Below are 19,926 nucleotides of genomic sequence, written 5' to 3' on the forward strand. Positions count from 1 at the left end.
CGAACTTGACTCCTTTGGGAATGGCTTTCTGAATTGCTTCCCAACTAAGCATCCTTCACAGAGTTGATCGGGGTGCTCGATGGGTGGTAATCCTCGTACCATTTCTTTATTTGATAGCAATTTCAAGCTACCAAAATTCAGGTGCCCAAATCGAAGATGCCATAGCCAAGACTTATCTTTATAACATGCTTGAAGGCACTTCACCACATCATTTTGAACATTTAATAGAAACATCCTATTCTTGGACATTGGCACTTTGACAATTAAATTATTTTTGCCATCTCTTATTGAAAGGCTATAATCTTTCATGTGAATGTTATAACCTTTCTCTAAGAGTTGTCAAAGACTCAATATATTATTTCTCATATTGGGCACATAATATACGTTAGAAATAAAATCATGAGCTCCATTCTTCAAACGAATTAGAATCTTGCCTTTTCCTTTAACTGGAATTTTAGATTCATCACCAAAGGAGACGTTGTCACTTACTGATTCATCAAGCTCCACGAACATGCTCCTGTTCCCGCACATATGGTTGCTCGCTCCTGTGTCGAGGTACCACATATCATCTTTTCTTCCAGCTTCTCCTTTATAGGCTAGAAGAACACATCCATTTTCTTCATTCGTATTCTCCACATAATTGGCATTCTCTTCAACTTTTGATTTTTTCTCTCTGCACTCGGAAGCATAGTGCCCATATCTATGACAATTATAACACTCTATTGAAGATTTATCGTACCTCGACTGTGGATTGCTCCTTCCTCGTCCCATATTTGGGAACTCCTTTCTTTCTTCATTGTTGGAGAAATATCCTCGTCCACGTCCACGTCCACGAGCATATCCTCGACCACGACCACGACCACGATCTTGTCGTTGTCTGTGACCTCTTCCTTGTGGGCCACCACCATTGCTCGAGCTTTCTTCTTTCTCCTTTGGGCTTACTTGCAGCTTCAAAAGTTGCTCCACATTTTCTTGTTTCTTCTTTTGTTTCTCCTCATATGCTTGTAGCGAACCCAATAAGTGATCGATGGTCATTTCCTCCAAATCTTTTGTTTCTTCTATTGTAACTACTATGTGCTCAAAATTAGGGGTTAGAGAGCGCAATATTTTCTCCATGATTCTAACATCCTCCAATTTTTCACCATTTCTTTTCATTTGATTTGACACCGCCAAGACTCTTGAAAAATAATCCGAAATTGATTCGGACTCTTTCATATGTAAAGATTCAAATTCCCCTCTTAAAGTTTGGAGGCGTACCTTCTTTACTCGCTCCGCACCAACACATGAGATTTGGAGTTTCTTCCACGCTTCTTTGGCGGTGCTTGCACTCGAGATCTTCTCGAAATCGTCGTCCCCTAAAGCTTGGTAGATGAGATAGAGAGCCTTCTTGTCTCTCTTTCTCGCATCTCGCAATCTATCCCTTTGTTGTTGGGATAGATCGGTCTCGTCTTGTGGCTCCTCGTAGCCATTCTCCACGATCTCCCAAAGGTCGTGGGCTCCCAATAACGCTTTCATCTTGATACTCCAATTATCGAACTTCTCTTATTGAGCATGGGGACTTGGAACGACGGCAAGTTAGCCATACTACAGGTAGGAACTTATGGCTCTGATACCACTTTGTTGGAAATATATAGGATCTATGTTGGAGAAGTAATTAAGTTTGGAGGAAATATTTGAGAGGAGAATGAATGGAATATGTAGAAATGGTTTAGGAGATGTTTGGATGTGGGGAAGAAAGGAACACTCAATTTCTTCAAACTTTCTCAACTTCTCAACTTCTACAAAATGTTACAACTCTCCCTTATTTATAGGGATTCACTTCACATTCTAGAATTCTCTATAATATTTTTATATCTAGATTTTTCTCCATAAAAATCTAGATATTTTCCTAACATTCTAGGAAATTCTACTAAAATATCTAAATATTTCAATACATCCTAATTCTAGAGAATTCTACAAAATATCTATAATCTAAAGAATTCTCTTAAAATATCTAGATATTTTAATACCTATTAATATCTAAATAATTCTACTACAAAATCAAGTTTAATTATTTATTCCAACAGTTTTCAACAATCCTTGACATGATTTTTGCCTTCATAAATTGGATTTACATGCTTTTCATTAATTTTATCTTTTCATGTTTGGGATTTTTTCATTTTCTTTTTTTCTGTGTTACCGGAGTTTACAATGGAGTTTACAACTTAGCATTGTTATTTACTGTTGGGATCTTCATTTTCAGTTTTCTGTACTTCGCATTGTTATTTACATGTTTAGATCATGATTTTATCTTTTTTTTCTTGAATAGGTTGAAACCATGACCTTCTTCAACTGGCTCGCAAGTGTAGACAAGCCGAAGAACAAGTAAATAACTATAACACAATTGTCGCTGACTGTGAAAAGCGGCTAGCTGAGGCGAAAATTAATCAACAGTTATCAGCAACGGCTCAGAAGGTTGCAATTAGAAACCTCGCTAAAAAGAGGAGGCAAATCACTGAAGTAGGTAGGGTGGCGGTTACCAGTCGGGAGGAGGTTGATGAGGTCTTCATAAGTATTAGAGACCATGGCATGGGATGCACTGTCGTCTGCAACTCGGAAGCTCTGAAGGTATACGCGACAGAAAAGGGCCTTACCAGCAGAACGCTTGTCGAAGAAGCTGCTGATATTGCTGTAATAGTACCTGTCAACCAAGCAGCACCTCGCAACCAATGATTACATTCTTGTTGAATACTATGTCTCTGGGTTTTTTCAGTTGCTACTGGTTCAGCTTTCGTGGGCTTCTTATATAAAAATCTGATTCGAAAGTCATGTCTCTTGATTTTTATATCATTTTGAATTACTTGTGAAATCACTCTCACATTGTGTGTGTCTCAAAAAAAGGATCAGATTATGTATAAAGGTTTTCATTACAGTGATTGACTTTTTAATCATACAAATCTGCTGGATGGTCCAACGCCATGATTATCTTTCCTTCAAGCAATTCCTTCAGTTGAGAAAAAAAAAAAATGAGTACCAATGGAAAGAAACAACACTTAAAATCCCAGTTGGGAAAATGAGTACCATTATACAACAAATATCCAATTTCTGGAAACGAATTCATCCAAAATTATCACCATCATTTCAATGTTTGTAAAAAACGGGTATTGTTTCCCGGTCAATAAAAATCGTTAAGCGCCTCAAGCTCAATGACTATTTGTTCAAAAATCAAACCTCATAATGTTAAAAATCAGGGCTTGAGAGCAGAGCTGTGTTGATGGCCTTGGTATCATACTCTGCTGAAAACGTTACAAGTGACTTAGGCCTCCATTCCCGTTGGCTAGATATAGCAATCTTACCATCATCGGAGAATCTTGTCTTCATTGATGTGAGACTATCAATCTTATGGACGCTTCCCAGGCTGAAGCTATTCTGAAAATTGGATAATCTGTGTGTCATCTCAGCAGTAACTTCTGTTCCCATCAAAGGGTTAACCACGTGTCCATAAGAAGCCTTCACAGTTTGTCCCTTGTCAATCCTTGTAAACAAGAAAAGGTACATAGAGAAATCAGTAACAACTAGTAATATTTTTGTAGAATAAATACAAAGGGATTCAAAATATGAATTGTAGACTTTCGTAGAACTGTTGCATACAGTAAAACAGCAGCAGAAAAGTCTTGTTTGTTGAAGCTTATTCCAGCATTGTATTTGGTAAAAGATGACGAAGAGGTATCAAATCCAACTTCACCACCAATAGCAATATCTTTGGAACCTATTGCTGCAGAAACCTCCAGTTGAGGACTCGGGTTCAAGCCAATACTAGAATTAAAGGGTAATGCACATCGAGCTGAAACTCAACAATATATGAGCTCCCTATATATCCAAAAGATATTAGCAAAGATGCTAAACATTTGAACATAAAACATTATTGCATTGTATAAACAGAAGATGTCAAGAACAAGTTGCAACAATATTGCTAAAGATTGAAAAAAAGAACAAGACATATGATTGTGCAATTCCCAGTGGAAGACTAGGATCGCCGACTAGCAGCGACCAGAGGCAGCGACGCCGATTGCGATGGAATCTGTGTGAGCTTCAGAGGAGGGAGAGAGGAGAGGGAAAGGCAAGGGTTTTAAGGGCATCTCCAGCCCATACTGCAAAACGAAAATTTGAGGGAAGAATCACCTCCAACCAAGCACCAAGACGCATGCAAATTGTCCTTTTTTGCGTTTTTGGAACATTGTTACGGCAAAGAGCTACTGCATTTCACTTTTTTAAGTTCCTGGAAATTTCAATTGGCCCCCTCATCCTTTGTATTTTGGAATGGAAGCAGCGATTTTGGAGAGCTGTAGATGGTTGAAGAAGTTGTGTAGGAAATTTGAGATGCAGAGCAGAGAACGAAAAATAGAAGGGGAAGAAGAAGATACGGCGTTCGGAGAGAGAGAGTAAATTAGGTTTAAAATATATTTAATGGCATGGACTAATTAATGGGATGGGCTAAGTAAACTAAATAAAAATTTATGGTATAATTAATTATTATATGTATAAATGTAATGATGCATAGTTTTATCAAATAATTAGTTTAAAAATTTAATTGATATTTAGTTTATTTTATATAAATTATTAGTATTAATTATTTATTTTGTGTGATTTGTGAAATTATATTTAACATAATTTATTGAGTATTAGTAGTACTAATTATTTATTTTGTATGATTTGTGGTATTATATTTAATATAATATTTAATATTATAATACAATAAATTTAATAATAAAACAATATTTAGTAATAAATTATTTAATTATATTTGGGAAATTATTGATCAAGTGTTATGGGGTTAATGTGTAATTTAAATAAATAGGTAAGATTGAAAAAGTAAAAAAAATAGGTGAATATGGAATATTCTTTTGGGTTTGGTGTAAATGGGTTGGAGTAGAATTACTGTTTGATGTGACAGAACTGACAAAATGGGTTTGGGTTTGGTGTAAATGGGTTGGAGATGGCCTAATGATGCTGAAAAACGGAAATTTGCAGTAGAAAACACCTCCAATCGTTCTCAAAAACGCATCCCAAATTGTCCTTTTTTGCGTTTTTGGAACTGTACTACGACAAAGATGCAGTAGCACTGTAGCTACTGCATTTCACTTTTTGAAGTTCCTGGAAATTGCAATTGGCCCCCTCATCCTTTGAATCTTTGAATGGAAGCAGCGATTTTGGAGAGTTGTAGGTTGTGGGGGGAATTTGAGATGCATAAAAGAGAACGAAAAATCAGAGAAGGGGAGAGAAGAGGAAGAAGAAGATACGGCGCTGGGAGAGAGAGAGAGAGAGTAAATTAGGTTTAGGGCCCGTTCGCTTGCTCATATTTCGAAATGCATGAAACAAATCCGGCTGTAATTAAATCTTCATGGCCCCACCACCTGCGAAATAATTGTAGGCGTTCGGTTATACACAATTGAGCTCCCAGTTTTGGAAGACATGCGATGACTTTGACTACTTTGTCCTCCATAACGTAGCGGTGTACCTAATATACCCTCATCCCATAAGCGGCAAAATCAAAACGAAAATATTGAAATGCCCTCAAAAATGAAATTTTCAGTATGGCGGCAAATGGGTGTCTATAAATACTGTTCGTCCTTGCCAACAGATTCATGCTTTGACGGTCTTGGTTTTGGTATGTATCCCGCGAGATGAAATTCGTATCATATGTATTCACTTCTTATGATTTTCATTCTTGCTTTCTGGTTGTGTTCTCAGTGTGCTATGTCGTCTGCAGTGGGAGCTTCGGCGTCACGACGGCCGGTGGAAGTGATCCTTCTGGTATATCTATTTTAGTTGAAATAATTTGTCGGCTAATCAGATATTGTTGTCCATATTTTGATTACGGGTGTGTTATGCAGGCGTGGTTCCACAAAAACGAACTCGGAAGTATAAAAAAGGGGATAACACACGCCGTCTGTGGTCTCATCGCGAAGAAGAAATTTTAGCAGCTACTTTGGTCGAGCTTGTTGCGCTGGGGTGGAAATCAGACAACGGCTTTCGAACTGGATACCTTCAAAGATGTGAGGATAGTATCAGGCAAGAATTTCCTACCTCCGACATCAAAGGTTCACCGCATGTTGTGTCCACAGCATGGAAAGCAAGCTACACAAGCCTGCGCAATATCCTTGAGAGGACCGGAGTAGGGTTCCGTTCAAACGGTGATTACAAAATAGACATCGACAACGAGCAGTGGGAGCACGTCGTTAAGGTAGAAACATTGCATATATGTGTGTGCTTTATGTTTAATACAGAGCTTATGTCTTATTATAGTTTCATGCGAACTTTAACAGTTAGATTCGAAAGCGAAATTCATGCGCCATAAGTCATGGCCTCTGTGGGAAACTTGGAAGGTAATTTTTGGGAAAGACCGTGCCACTGGCGGAGGGGCAGAGAATATATTTGTTGCAGCAGTGCGCCTGCGCGATTCTGACGGGGGTGATAGTCAGTGTGACGAGAGTAACTCCCAGACCCCCAACGTGTCAGCCCCCTTTGTTGAACATGACCCACCGCCGGATGAACTTATTGGCGATCACGTTAGTTCCGGTGCCAGTGACAAGCAAACCGGGGTTCCCAAAACAGGGGGTGAAAAAAGAAAGGTACCTCATTCGTACGAACTTCTTATGGACTTCTTGTCAAATTTACATGCTGAGACTAACTCAAGGTTGGAAGTTCTGTCATCCAAAATTGGTTACGACTTCGATCTAGACCAGGCTCGACAAATTGTCTTTCAGAAGTTGAATGAAGTTGAAGGACTCACAACTCGCCCAAAATACCGATTTTGCAATATCTTGGGTGATAAGACGCAACGTCTTGAGGTTTTTATGGGGATGACTGGGCCTGACCGGCTGGGCTATCTCCTTGTTGTACTGGAGGAAGAGAGATGAGTACCTTCATGTTGTTTTGTTTGTAATCGACTATAGTCTTCGTATCGGACATTTGCTTTTTGTGCTTGCCTTCAGTTATGTTGTGTTTCATTTTGGTATCGTTTTGTATTTCGTAGCCCATCAACCTCTTGGTTGGTGTATGGATCGGTATTGTATGGTTACTCCAAACTAAATGAGAGAGTCAAATGCTTTTTAACCCATTTACTTTTTTGAATTGATTGGAAATTAGACAACAATGAGGTTATTTGGGTAATTTTGTAGGAGTGAATTTCTTACCTCACCATTTAGGCTACGTTTGGTAGCTATGTTTCGCCTAGAAAAGAGATTAATCCTGGTTTATTTGTGTGTTTGGTAGTTTTGTTACCAAACATTGTAGCCCGTGTTTTGTATCCGGCTCGCACAAAACCCAACCAAAATCCTATGTTTTAGTCATATTTGTAACTACCCAAAATTCCATGTTATTTATCATGGAAGCCTAGTTAATTTAGCAAAATACAATTATACCCGTCAAAATGTATAACCCCTAAATAAAAAAGAATGCAGACACCATTCTCTTCTTCACAAAAATAGCGATAGAGAGCTCTTCCTAAATTCTCTCAATCTGTCTCCCCTCCATTTCTTCCGGCGACCCGAAAGCTTCCGGCGACTCGAAAGCTTCCGGCGACTACAAGCTCTCGATGGCAGGAATTTCTGAATTAAGGTTCGGATTTTTGGCAATTATTCTTCTTGATTGAAACGGCTGAAATACCTTGGAAACCCCCTCCAAAGCTTCCGGCGACTACAAGCTCCCGACGGCAGGAATATTTGTATGAATGTAGTTACCTAAAATGTTGTCCACTACCTCAATCATAGTAAAATAGACGAGTAATTAAATAATTTTGACCAAATTTTTAGTAAGACATGGATCTTTAAAATAGGCATTAATTTAGGGACTTCTAATCATTCTTATTTTCATGTGAAATCTGCACGCCATTTACAGAGATAAAATTTCCACTTCTCAATCCATATTTGGGCAAAATGAGGATAGTTTAGTAATTAACTTAAATTATTTAGGATAACTTTGGCAATCATCATTTAATCCTTGATTGTGACTTTTTGTACCAAACACTACAATAAGATAACTCATATATATCTTAATCTATTAAACACCCAATATATGTCAATTAACTAATTGAAATTATGATTACTATCATAATGGTATCATGTCTAGTCGAAACATGACATAGCTACCAAACGAGCCCTTAAGATACGTAAACTGTACAATATGGAGAGATTGCTAAACTAAAGAAATGGCCTCAATTCGCCGGCCTTGGCCCAATACTTGGGCCTTATAGAAATGAAAAGAGATGAACCAAACATGTTATAGATAAAGATAAGGCCTAGTTAAGGTGCCTAAATGACCAACCAAACACACCTTATATCGTAGTACTCCTCAGATTATTTGTTTTTGTCAATATGCTGAAGGACCCGAGCTATTATAAGCCTATTTTACTCAGCTGGTTGAAGAAATACTATATAATGAAAAGTGTGTGAAAAAGGTCATTTGTGCGAGATGTATCTATAACTATCTAAAGTGGCAGTTGTGGAGATATTAACAAAAATGCCACTGAAAGTAGTTTGGGCGGGAAAACAAAGTCTATTAATTAGGAGTAAAATATTCATCATCATGATGAGAAATGCGGGGAAGTGCAACAGCCTATACTTTAATATTTTTAACACCACTTTCCGATAAAACACACCTCAGCTGCAGGCCTATTACAGTGAGAGAATCAAAAATATATCCGCTTCTTCATAGAGTACATATCACAATAAAATTCACATATACCCTCCATTTTCTTCTTCAGATTAATTCAAAGATCCGATTTTTAGCTACTCAAGAAAAAGGAAAGGAAAGAGAAAGAGAGAAGTTGACGCCGGTGATGCTCGACATGAGATGGCGAGGCGGCGAGAGAGGACAAGTGAGGGAAAAGAGAAAAGCGCCGACGTCGGGAAATGATGAAGCTGGTGTTCAGCACGATGGTAAGGGGGAGAAGATGATTTGGTGAGCGCAGCAGCGCGGTGTCGCCGGCAAGTTGGTGGGTGCAGTGGCGGTGAGCGGGTGACGGCAAGTGGGAGAGGAGATGTGGAGGCGTGGTTTAGTGTATTAGGTTAATTTGTTTTATATGGGCTTTTATTTTGATACATAATTTTAATTTTGGACTTTTATTTTGGGCTTTTAATTATACTAATATATGGTCTTTTATTAATATACTACTGTACATAATTTCATTTGATCGTTGCAAGGCATAATAATATAGTAAGTATATATTTATATTTAAATATATTAATTTAAGTAAATATGTTGACATTACTTATAAAGAGTAGTATATATTTATAGTCCAGAGATACAATTTATAAATATATTTACACTTAAATTACTAAAAATATAGTACTGCATGGCCTATGGTTTTCTATTTTTCTATTTTTTTTGTTTTTATCCATGTTTTCCATTCTATAAATACACCATATTTTTATCTTCATTTCTCACGCCTTCCAATCTCTTTCCCCAACTCACTTCCTATCGAAGAAATTTTGTCATGTAACCATTGAAATTGTATTTTTTTAATATTGCGTATTGTATCTTTTCGGCTTTTTAATAAACGAAGTTTTCCATATTGTGGTCTTAAATTTATATCTATGTTGTGAGTAATTTTTTATTCTTCTCACAAATTACAAATGTACTTAAATTTTGTTTCGAATATGATATTTTTTTGGATTAGGACTAGAGAATCATTCTTCTTCTTTTTATAAAGTATATATAATGATAATTATTTTTCCGGCTTATGTACAATTTGTATTCATTAGCTGAAAATTCTGTAGTCAGTGCGTAGCGCGGGTGCTAACACTAGTAATTTATTCCTTTTATTTATTTATTTTAATATTTTAAAATTATTTAATTACTCTAAATTCATCGATAATACCGTCTTTTTCTCTTCTTTTTTTTGTTAGATTTCGTACCAATGTAGCCTCTATCACTTAAAATGAATATAATAAAAATCTATTTTCGTTTCATCTTTATAGGAATTAGGAAATACTCCTACTATTATTATTATTATAACAAGGAATCCACCAATCTTAAACAATTACCTGAAAAAAGCAAACAAAAGCAGCTGTCGTCGTTTTCCTTGCACATTCCATTAGTCACTAAATTACAATTAATTAAATATGTTTGACTGCTAAGTCTTGTACCAAAAGAAGAGAAAGTGGTACCTTTCATGTCAGAAATCGAGGGACGAAGACAAAGACGACTTTAGACAAACCCGGATTACTGCAACGGTTCTCCCCTAATTAAATCACATTTTAATTAGCGTTTAATTGTATAATTAATGTTTACTTGAGTGAACGACCCAAAAACACCAGCCGAAAGAACACCCTTTGATAAAGAGAAATTTAATAAAAAATCATTAGTTAGATTGGATAAAAAAAAAAGGCTACCCATATTATATTATTTTATTTTTATAGTATGAGTGGTAATTCTTGTCACTAATATAAAAATCTTACATAGGTTTGGGTCATATTATTAAGTTCGTATGCTTATTGGATAAACTTATTAGAAAATTAATGCCTTTTTCTTTCTATTTCTTTTTTTCAACGTGATTAGAACTAAATCCAAATAATTGTACGACTTTTGCAGTGTTTTTCCAAACTCATCAATTTGAAAGTCGAAATTTCTATACCAATTTGTTTATTTGTAATGCAAAAAATACTCGAGCCATTAAATGACAATTTACACAAAAAGCCAAACCGATAATACAAATATCTATTAACAACCAATTAAAATAACAAACAGCAACACAAACAAAATTGCAAATCATCTAACCAAGTAAATAAACCAACATCCAATACGCTCAAATTAAGTACTATATAACAACATAGACGAGAGCTCGCAATTAAAAAATTGCACCAGAAAAAACCTTGTCGAACATCTGATCAATCTATTCCCCAGCATTCGATAAATCTTTTCGGTCATTAGTCTCATTGAAGAGGCAAAATCCATAAAGCACATTTTAATCCACCAGGCAAGTATGCAAATAATGTTTTTGTTAATAAAATTAGAAAAAGGTATTTGCCCGTTAATTATCCTTGCTTATTTATAAACATTACTAATTGGATAAACAAAAATTAATAGATAAACCTTATCTTTTCAAAGAAAAGAAGAATAAAAAAATCAAATCTAAATAACCATCTTCAGATTCCATAACCATTTCCATTCTTCCATTATCACTCATTTCAAGCTTTCTCTCCCTCCAACAATGGCGGCAAAACTAAAACCAAACCCTACAGCTTCCTTCTTCTTCTTCTTCAACCTCCTCCTCCACCACTGCGCCGCCCACCCCGACGCCACCCCTCTCCTCACCTTCAAATCCACCGCCGACCCCTCCAACTCCCTCCTCACCTCCTGGAACTCCTCCTCCGACCCATGCACCTCCTGGCTCGGCGTCTCCTGCCTCCACAACCGCGTCGCCCACTTAATCCTCGAAAACTCCACCCTCCAAGACCCCCTCCCCCCCTCCCTCGCCTCCCTCACCCACCTCCGCGTCCTCAGCCTCAAGCAAAACCGCTTCACCGCTCCAATTCCCGACCTCTCCAACCTCACCTCCTTAAATCTCCTCTTCCTCTCCGAAAACCGCTTCTCCGGCGAGTTTCCGCCCTCGCTAATTTCACTCTCCAACCTCTACCGCCTCGATCTCTCCCGCAACCGCTTCTCCGGCGAAATCCCCCTCTCCGCCAACCGCCTCACGCATTTGCTTACCCTCCGCCTCGAGGAGAACTCCTTCTCCGGCGCAATTCCCGATTTACACTTGCCGAATTTGCAGGAATTCAATGTTTCGGGGAATAATCTCACCGGAGCTATACCTAGCTCGTTTTCTAAATTTCCTGCGTCGTCGTTTTGGGGGAATCCGGCATTGTGCGGGCCGCCGCTGGAGAAATGTGGTGCAATTGCGTCGCCGGTGAGCCCTAAAACGACGGTCTCCTCCTCTCCGACTGCAATTCCGGTGGAGACTAATCCTAATTCACCAGCGAAAGCGAAGCACAAGGGTAAATTTAGCAACATTGCTATAATTGGTATTATAATTGGGGATTTATTTGTTCTAGGGTTAGTTTCTCTGCTTTTATATTGCTATTTCTGGAGGAACTATTCGAGTATGCTGAATTCGGAGAAGAGCAGTGTGCAAGCGGAGAAAATCGTGTATTCGTCGAGCCCGTACCCGAACCCGGCCCAGTCGGAGAGGGGGAAGATGGTGTTCTTCGACGGGGAGAGGAGGTTCGAGCTCGAGGACTTGCTGAGGGCGTCGGCCGAGATGCTGGGGAAGGGCGGGTTTGGGACGGCCTACAAGGCGATTTTGGACGACGGGAATGTGGTGGCGGTGAAGAGGTTGAAGGATTTGAATGTGGCCGGGAAGCGGGAATTTGAGCAGCAGATGGAGGTGTTGGGGCGGCTCCGCCACCCGAATTTGATCGGGTTGAAGGCGTACTACTTCGCTCGGGATGAGAAGCTGTTGGTTCATGAGTTCATGCCTAATGGGAACTTGTTTTGGCTACTTCATGGTGAGAACTGTGTTCAGTGCTCTGTTCTACTCTGTTTTGTTGTTGTTGTTTATCATTATGTGCTTAAAGATTTTGTTTCTTGTTTTAGATTCTTGATGTGGAGCTAATTTAGTAGCTGAATTTGAAGAGATAGGGCCCATGTGTTTAATAGAATGTGATGATATATTGATATGTCATTGTTTAGTTTGCAGGTGGTATTGAAATGCTTTTTTAACTGGTTATGATTTGTTTCTTAGCTAGTTATGCTCTGTTCTTGTTTCTTGAGGCTCATCTTTGTCTGTTTGTTGTTAGCTCAAACCAACCGTGGCTTGGATAGCTAGCAAAAGGGTTCCTTGATGTCGATGGCTCATTGAACTTGGTCGTATTTTGGTTTGAGATGATTAGTTTTTCGTGTCTTCGGTTAGGGTTCTCGAAAGTGAGAGGTTACAAAATTTGGGATTAAATCATTAAATTGGAAGGCTTTTCAGATTTTGGGATTAAATTCGCACATCTTTCAGAATATGGGGTTGGGGGTGCGAACTTTTCATTTTAGGAGATTTTTGCCTTTTTCTCCTATTTTTTATTATTTTCTTGTTCTTTTCACTCGCAAAATACAAGAATTGACCAAATTATCCAACAACAAATTTCATGTATGGATAAAAATTGAAATCTCTTGTTGGGTAGTTTGGTCATTTTAGATATTTTGTGAGTGAAAAGGATGAGAAAAAGGAGAAAAAAGCAAAAATCTCCTAAAATGAAAAGTTTGCGTGCCCCGATCCCATATTCTGAAAGAGCTGCGAATTCAATCCCAAAAGCTGAAAGGTCGTCTAATTTAATCTCAAATTTTGAAATCTCTCCTTGAAAGTGATGGTGAAGCATGGACATTTAAGATTTAGTGGATTGAATGTAATAACATAGATCTTGTGTAGGGAATTCTGTTGATAAGAACATGGTTAGTTTTAAGAGTTTGGGACCACTTTATATAATGGAGCCAAAAATACAAAATCCATGATGCATTGATTTTGTATATATATGTATGGACTCTTGGCTTTACTATAACGTACTGCTTTATCTCAGGTAACCGAGGCCCGGGTAGGACTCCGTTGGACTGGACCACGAGGTTAAAGATCGCAGCAGGAGTAGCACGGGGGCTAGCCTTCATCCACAGCTCGGGGGCCCTCCTTAAGCTCGTGCACGGCAACATCAAGTCCACGAACGTCCTCATCGACAAGCTAGGCAACGCCAAGCTATCCGACTACGGCCTCTCGGTCTTCGCATCGCCCTCGTCCGCCCCTAAATCCAGCGGCTACCGCGCCCCGGAGGCAGCTCTGGACGGCCGGAAGCTGACCTCGAAATCCGATGTCTACTCGTTCGGGGTCCTACTGCTGGAGCTCCTGACCGGGAAATGCCCCTCGGTGGTCGACAGCGGCGGGCCGGGGATCGGGTACAGTGGGGTCGTCGATCTGCCGAGGTGGGTGCAGTCTGTGGTGAGGGAGGAGTGGACGGCCGAGGTGTTCGACCTGGAGCTCATGCGGTACAGGGATATCGAGGAGGAGATGGTGGGGCTGCTGCAGATCGCGATGGCGTGCACGCAGGCGGCGCCGGAACAGAGGCCGAAGATGAGCTATGTGGTGAAGATGATAGAGGAGTTGAGAGGGGTGGAGGTGTCGGCATCGGACGACGCGCTTGAGTCGGTGTCGGAGTCGCCGTCGGCGTCGGAGGATATCTGCAGAGCTAGTGAATGATGGGTGGTTGTGGTGGCCGATGTTAGATTGAATTCAGATTTAGATTTGTTGGTTTCTTTAGATTAAGTTTTGTAGGAGTATATCAGAGTACTTGTTTTGAGTAGGATGAGTATGTTAAATTCGGTTAGTGTAATATGCCTTGCAATCCAAATTTATTTCGCACTACGGTACTAGTATAATCGAATTGCAAATTTATTTCGTACTAGTATAATCGATCATCTTAAACTACCAGTACTCACTCTGTTCGCGAATAGGAGTCCCGATTTATTTTTACTATAAATGATAATAGTGTCACCTTTCACTAACTCATTTCACTTACATTTTATTTAAAATTAATATATATAAGTGAGATTTTTATTCCATTAATTTTTTTCCATTCATTTTTCTTAATATTTTTTAAAACACGTGTCGCCCATAAATGAGACTCCTAATGGTGGAAGGAAGGAGTAATGTTTTGTCCAAGTTTGTCAAGTATTTTTTGAAATTAGAATTTAAGAAAGTAGTGTTTACTGAATTAGTGAACGAAGATTAAATAAAAGAGTGAAAATAAAATAAATAACTCAATCTAGAATAAAAACATAGTAATATGTTTACGAAAAATAGTGATAAGCTTTTTGGACAACTTCCATACATGGGGCTTATTTAAAATATAGTGATAAGCTTTTTGGGCTTATTTTTAGTACTTGTTCCTTTGCATATATGGACTTAGAAGACTCTGATTAAGCAGATCATAGACTAACTAGCCAATTTATTCTTAAATCTTATTGTAAATAGTACTCCATATGTAACATGTAAAAATTGTAATATTGCTAATAAAATATTAGTACAAATGGAGGACAACAATCCATGATGCATTCTGATATGTTTGAAAAATAATAGTAAAATCAATCACATAAATTCCCACTAAAGAATTACAAAAATTTGATGACAATCAATATAGATATTTACATATTTAATTTTGGTGCGCTAAACCAGACCTCATTTCGAACAGAAATAAAAGAGAAAAAATAATAAATATGGAAATTCTGATTCATAGACTATATCACATGCCACATGGTATATTGACCAGCAAATTAGATTATAAAGTGGTGCATGACTCCATTTAGATGGTATATATATATGATCTCCTAGTGGATTTCCACATAAGTCTTTTCATCTCATCTTTGGTAAAAAGTTGACATAATTTTGGGGTACTATTTACAAATTATAGGATTTCCACATAAGTCTTTTCATCTCATCTTTGGTAAAATGTTGACATAATTTTGGGGTACCATTTACATGTGTCTTTTTTATCTCATCTTTGGCTAAATGTTGACATAATTTTGGGGTACCATTTACAAATGAAAGGATTTCCACATAAGTCTTTTCATCTCATCTTTGGTAAAATGTTGACATAATTTTGGTGTACCATTTACAAATGATCATTTGTTTTTGTCTGAAAACATGAAATGAAATGATGTTAAAGTTGATGCAATTATGTCCACCATTTCTTCTATCAACATAATTTGACCTCTCACCCTACACAATAGCTGCTGCCAATTTGTGTATGTTATTGACTCATAAGAAGTAGAAATAATGTTCTAACACAATGAGAACAATATATCCATATATTTATGATGACGAAGCACGATTTAGTTAATAAGATGCTTTTAAGGGTTCGAACATAGCTAATAAAAACATCTTCATATCTTTAATATTGAAAATTCCATGTGTGGTTGGTGGGTCAATTTCGGAGGCACTATTGCTTAAAATTACTCATCATGTAATAACCTAACTCACTTATTTGATAAGAACTAAAAGTCTAAACTACCTTTTAATGCTTTATGTTTAAAATTGAGAAATGGTGCTAATTTTCAATTTTGAGCACTAAAAAAGTTATGAAAATGGTAAAACGGCATGAAAATAGCTGATTAAAATGGTGGAAAATAACATTTTAAATTGAAGAATATGGGCTAACCATTAAACCATAAGCATAACACATGCTCAGTTATATAATACTTGGACAGTGGAATTCAGACTTGGGCCACTCACAAAAATCATTATATTGTTTTTGTCTCTTGCACTATGCATATAAGTGGAGTGTTCCTAAATTATAAACATAATGTGAGAGAGTCTTGTACGAGACAGTCTATCGTGTTAAAATTTACTAAAAAGTTCAGATTTAAGAATAGAATGCAAATACTAACAAAATTTAGTAATTACAAATGAATCGTTGAAATATGACGTCCTTGCTAAAGCTGAATACTCGAATTTTCGTAGTTAGTGATTATTTTTAACGATAATCATAACGGGGTACATTAGCTATGTTATGTAAAGCTATAAGTAATATTTATCTTGATTTTGTTTTAATGAAGATGGACATGTTTTGATGTACTTAAATTACTCCAAGAATCCCAATTTTGGTGAATAATGAATAATTAATGAGAATAATTTTGTCCAATTATAATTTAAATCTAAACACAAACCGATGCTAGATAAAAAAAAAACAAAAACAAAAACAAAAAAATGTGTACTAAATTAAAAAGAAGAGTAAATTAATACTAATATGGAGTACATACACTTTTTATTATTTTATTTTAAAGTCTATTATAATGGTTGTAACTTGTAACAAACATGGATGTTAAAATAGTTGAAAGTGTTTTCAACTCATGCATGGGTCGCACCAGATTGTTCACATACTTTAAAATATTTTTATTTTAATCTAATATTTATAATTTCTAACATACACATCAAATGATAATTATTGGAATAATAAATCATATACACGTCCACTGATGCAAAACTAGCAAGGCACACATGTTTTGTATTAGCATATGTTTAAAATGGTTATATTAGAGAGACATATAACAATTTTATTTGATATAGATATACAAGAAATACTGAAAATCAATTTGTTGGCCTTATAAATATTAATGATTAGTATTATGTCATCTTTGTCATTAAACCTCTAAAATCCTAAACCTAATCTCCAAATAAATACACTTAATTAAACAATGCAAGAACCTTTTACTTTTTACTTAGGCTAAAATAATTTAAAATAGGGTGAATTGTAGGCTTAGAGTCTAGAAGACTAAAACTGATTCAATGCTTCATACATGAACCTAAAGTCCAATAAATTATTGTGTGATGCATAATTCTTCAATCAATAATTTTTATAATAGATTTGCTGGATTCCTTTCGGTAATTTAAACACTAGAGACGTGGATCATACTAGATTTTAGCGTGGTAAATACTTTGTACTTGCCCAAATTTAGGTAAGAATTAGGACTTTTTTGGTGGAGAACTTATCCAAATTAATTTAAGGGTATTTTATATGAACAATTGAGGTTTACAATGAAAATTAAAAAAAATATTAATGTGTAGTCCATGGCCGAATTCTGAAAAATTGAGGATTTGTAGATCAACGCGTTTTATAAGATTTAATGGAGAAGTCCTCAAACACTTTGTCATAAACTAGTGATACACATCATTACAACTTAGACAAATGGTTCTGTTAGAGCACTCCCAATGGTCTCCCTTATTTCTCCCTAACTCCTGTCACATCAGCGCCACATCAGCGCCAAAATTTATCCTCAGTTTTTAGCCAACTGCTCCAATAGTTTCTCTCTTATTTCTCCCTTATTTCTCCCTAACTCAACATTTCATTTTTACATCATCATTTTTAATATTATTTAATTTTCCCTACAAATGTGTTTAATAAATAGATTTATAAATGAACAATTCGTCGTTGTATTAATCATTGGAAAATATAATACAACGAGAAAAAAAAAACTACAAATAAAAAACCATAAAAAACAAGGATTTAAAAAACTAAGAGGGAGGAGCGTCCGGCGAGAGGCCTGAGATCCTTCGTCGTCTGGAGTGGCTCCAGGTGTGTCGAACAACGATGTGACTATCTGGGGGCGATACACATCGTCGGTTGGAGAGGGCATGCTGAGGGCAGACTGGAAGTACGGAGAAAGTCTGCGCACCGGAGGAGTCTGCAATGGGGACGGACCCGCATATGGATATTGGCCGGGAGGAGAACCCATCGACAACAATGAGGCCATCCACTGCTGATTTGCTTCATCAGTGGGGTTGGGATTTTGGGAACTCGACTCTTTGCCTTTACCTTTTCGAGATTTTTTCCTATTTGAACTCATAATTTTGAAGATTGAATATAGAAGATTGAGAAAATGAGATTGAAAATTGAGAAAATGAAGATTGTGTGTGATGAATGGAGGAGGAGGAGGAATTATATATAGGGGAAAAAATAGCCGTTGGGTATTAAAAAAAAACGCCGGAAAACGCCGAATGCGCCTACAGTGGCCGGCGTTCACTCGGCGTTAATTCGGCGTTTTTTCGGGGGCCGGCGTTAATTCGGTAGAATTAACGCCGGAAAAACGCCGAATTCACCCCATTGGCGGCGATTTCGCCGCGAAATCCGGCGATAAAACGCCGGATTTAACGCTGCCGGCCATTGGGAGTGCTCTTACAATTAATTTTGAGTACCCTTTTTTGTCTTATAGCAATATCTAAGAAAATTAATGTCGGTAAATGATATTCTCAATAGATTAATTCTCAATAGAAAATTAATTATGTATAAAATCATGAAGTTTTGTCAATTTTTAATTTATCTTGAATCTTTTCAAATTTAAATAATAAATCACAAAGTTTTGAAACTTTCTAACAATTGATGCATTTTGAAACTTTCTAATTTGTCATTCAAATTTTTGAAAGATGTGGACTAAACTAGAAATGTCCATTCTCCCCTTTAATTACTTTTCCTATAATTTTGAGTGTATGCATATTTATTTTTCTTATTTTGATGATTAGAGCTTTGAGTATATTTAAAAATTAAGGGCTATTTAATTTTTTTTAATCCCCAAACATGTGTTTATTCGTTTTTTTATAGGAGTAGTTGACAAAGAGATATCTACTGTTAATAAGTCACATAATTTTGCAACAAGCGATAAAACTAATCAAACACAAGTCTTACTAATTCAATCAATTAGGTCATCTAAAGACTTCAAAAATGATTTTTTGTCACTACCTTTTCTATCAAAGTTTCCAATGTCAGTTATGTTAAAATATACAGATAAATATCCGAATCATATATAACCTCAAGCATCTTAGACTTAAGTAGGTAACAATTTTAAAGTATATAGTACATTATTAAATCAAAAGTTGCACCACGTCTAATGGGACAAGGATAATTTTTATATTACACTATTCCAATGTATTCAAACATCAAGTTCTGTTTTGCTTACTCCCTTTTTGCTTTTATTATAAATAAACACAATCCTGTGTTGTTAGATTATGCTGATTTTCAACACATTTAATTATAATTCACACGTCACTTTACAAGTCCAAATGCATGACATATGCGTAAAATATAATTAATAATTCCACAAATTAAGGAGACGAATCATCCAAAATAATGGTTATTCGAATGTGACCGGTCTAAATAAATCATAGTAATCTTTCCTACAGAATTAAATATGAAATAATTCATTTTTGCTGTAGAAATTATTTGACTAGATGAGTTGTGAATATTCTTTGTCTAAGTGGAAATAAATTAGTGCTTAATTTTAGAAATTAGAATAATATCATTTTATTAGTATTGATCTGATGATTTGATCCGTAAAATGTTGGGATTATATTTAGATTTAGCTATTTTGAATTTTTGAATATTGGGTATCTCGATCGAGTATCGAGTGTATCCGAAATTCCGA

At 36.6% G+C, this 19,926-nt stretch overlaps 3 protein-coding genes across 3 annotated transcripts; 1 reads left to right on the plus strand and 2 right to left on the minus strand.

Moving 5' to 3' along the window:
- Positions 1–339: 339 nt before the first annotated feature.
- Positions 340–1,515, minus strand: LOC125189298. The gene has a single exon (XM_048086589.1). It carries the CDS (start codon positions 1,513–1,515, stop codon positions 340–342), a length of 1,176 nt encoding a protein of 391 aa, XP_047942546.1.
- A 1,501-nt stretch (positions 1,516–3,016) lies between these two features.
- Positions 3,017–4,118, minus strand: LOC125189299 (mitochondrial outer membrane protein porin 4-like). Its single transcript, XM_048086590.1, has 3 exons — positions 4,031–4,118; positions 3,631–3,823; positions 3,017–3,514 (listed from the first exon to the last, which is right to left on the minus strand). The coding sequence occupies exons 1-3, from the start codon at positions 4,116–4,118 to the stop codon at positions 3,220–3,222; spliced, it is 576 nt and encodes a 191-aa protein (XP_047942547.1). The 3' UTR covers positions 3,017–3,219.
- A 7,035-nt stretch (positions 4,119–11,153) lies between these two features.
- Positions 11,154–14,391, plus strand: LOC125186481 (probable leucine-rich repeat receptor-like protein kinase At1g68400). Its single transcript, XM_048082851.1, has 2 exons — positions 11,154–12,488; positions 13,545–14,391. The coding sequence occupies exons 1-2, from the start codon at positions 11,192–11,194 to the stop codon at positions 14,210–14,212; spliced, it is 1,965 nt and encodes a 654-aa protein (XP_047938808.1). The 5' UTR covers positions 11,154–11,191; the 3' UTR covers positions 14,213–14,391.
- Positions 14,392–19,926: the final 5,535 nt, after the last annotated feature.

This window comes from Salvia hispanica, chromosome 5 (assembly GCF_023119035.1).
Source record: "Salvia hispanica cultivar TCC Black 2014 chromosome 5, UniMelb_Shisp_WGS_1.0, whole genome shotgun sequence".
Classification (NCBI taxonomy): Eukaryota; Viridiplantae; Streptophyta; class Magnoliopsida; order Lamiales; family Lamiaceae; genus Salvia; species Salvia hispanica.

What these genes read in the sequence shown, in the direction of transcription:
- LOC125189298 (XM_048086589.1), bottom strand. Translation starts at nt 1,515, where the DNA reads ATGAAAGCGTTATTGGGAGCCCACGACCTTTGGGAGATCGTGGAGAAT.
- LOC125186481 (XM_048082851.1), top strand. Translation starts at nt 11,192, where the DNA reads ATGGCGGCAAAACTAAAACCAAACCCTACAGCTTCCTTCTTCTTCTTC. An exon ending in CTTGTTTTGGCTACTTCATG is followed by an intron (nt 12,489 to 13,544) that starts GTGAGAACTGTG and finishes GCTTTATCTCAG; the next exon opens with GTAACCGAGGCCCGGGTAGG.
- LOC125189299 (XM_048086590.1), bottom strand. Translation starts at nt 4,118, where the DNA reads ATGCCCTTAAAACCCTTGCCTTTCCCTCTCCTCTCTCCCTCCTCTGAA. An exon ending in AATCGGCGTCGCTGCCTCTG is followed by an intron (nt 3,824 to 4,030) that starts GTCGCTGCTAGT and finishes GTTGAGTTTCAG; the next exon opens with CTCGATGTGCATTACCCTTT. An exon ending in TTTTCTGCTGCTGTTTTACT is followed by an intron (nt 3,515 to 3,630) that starts GTATGCAACAGT and finishes CTTGTTTACAAG; the next exon opens with GATTGACAAGGGACAAACTG.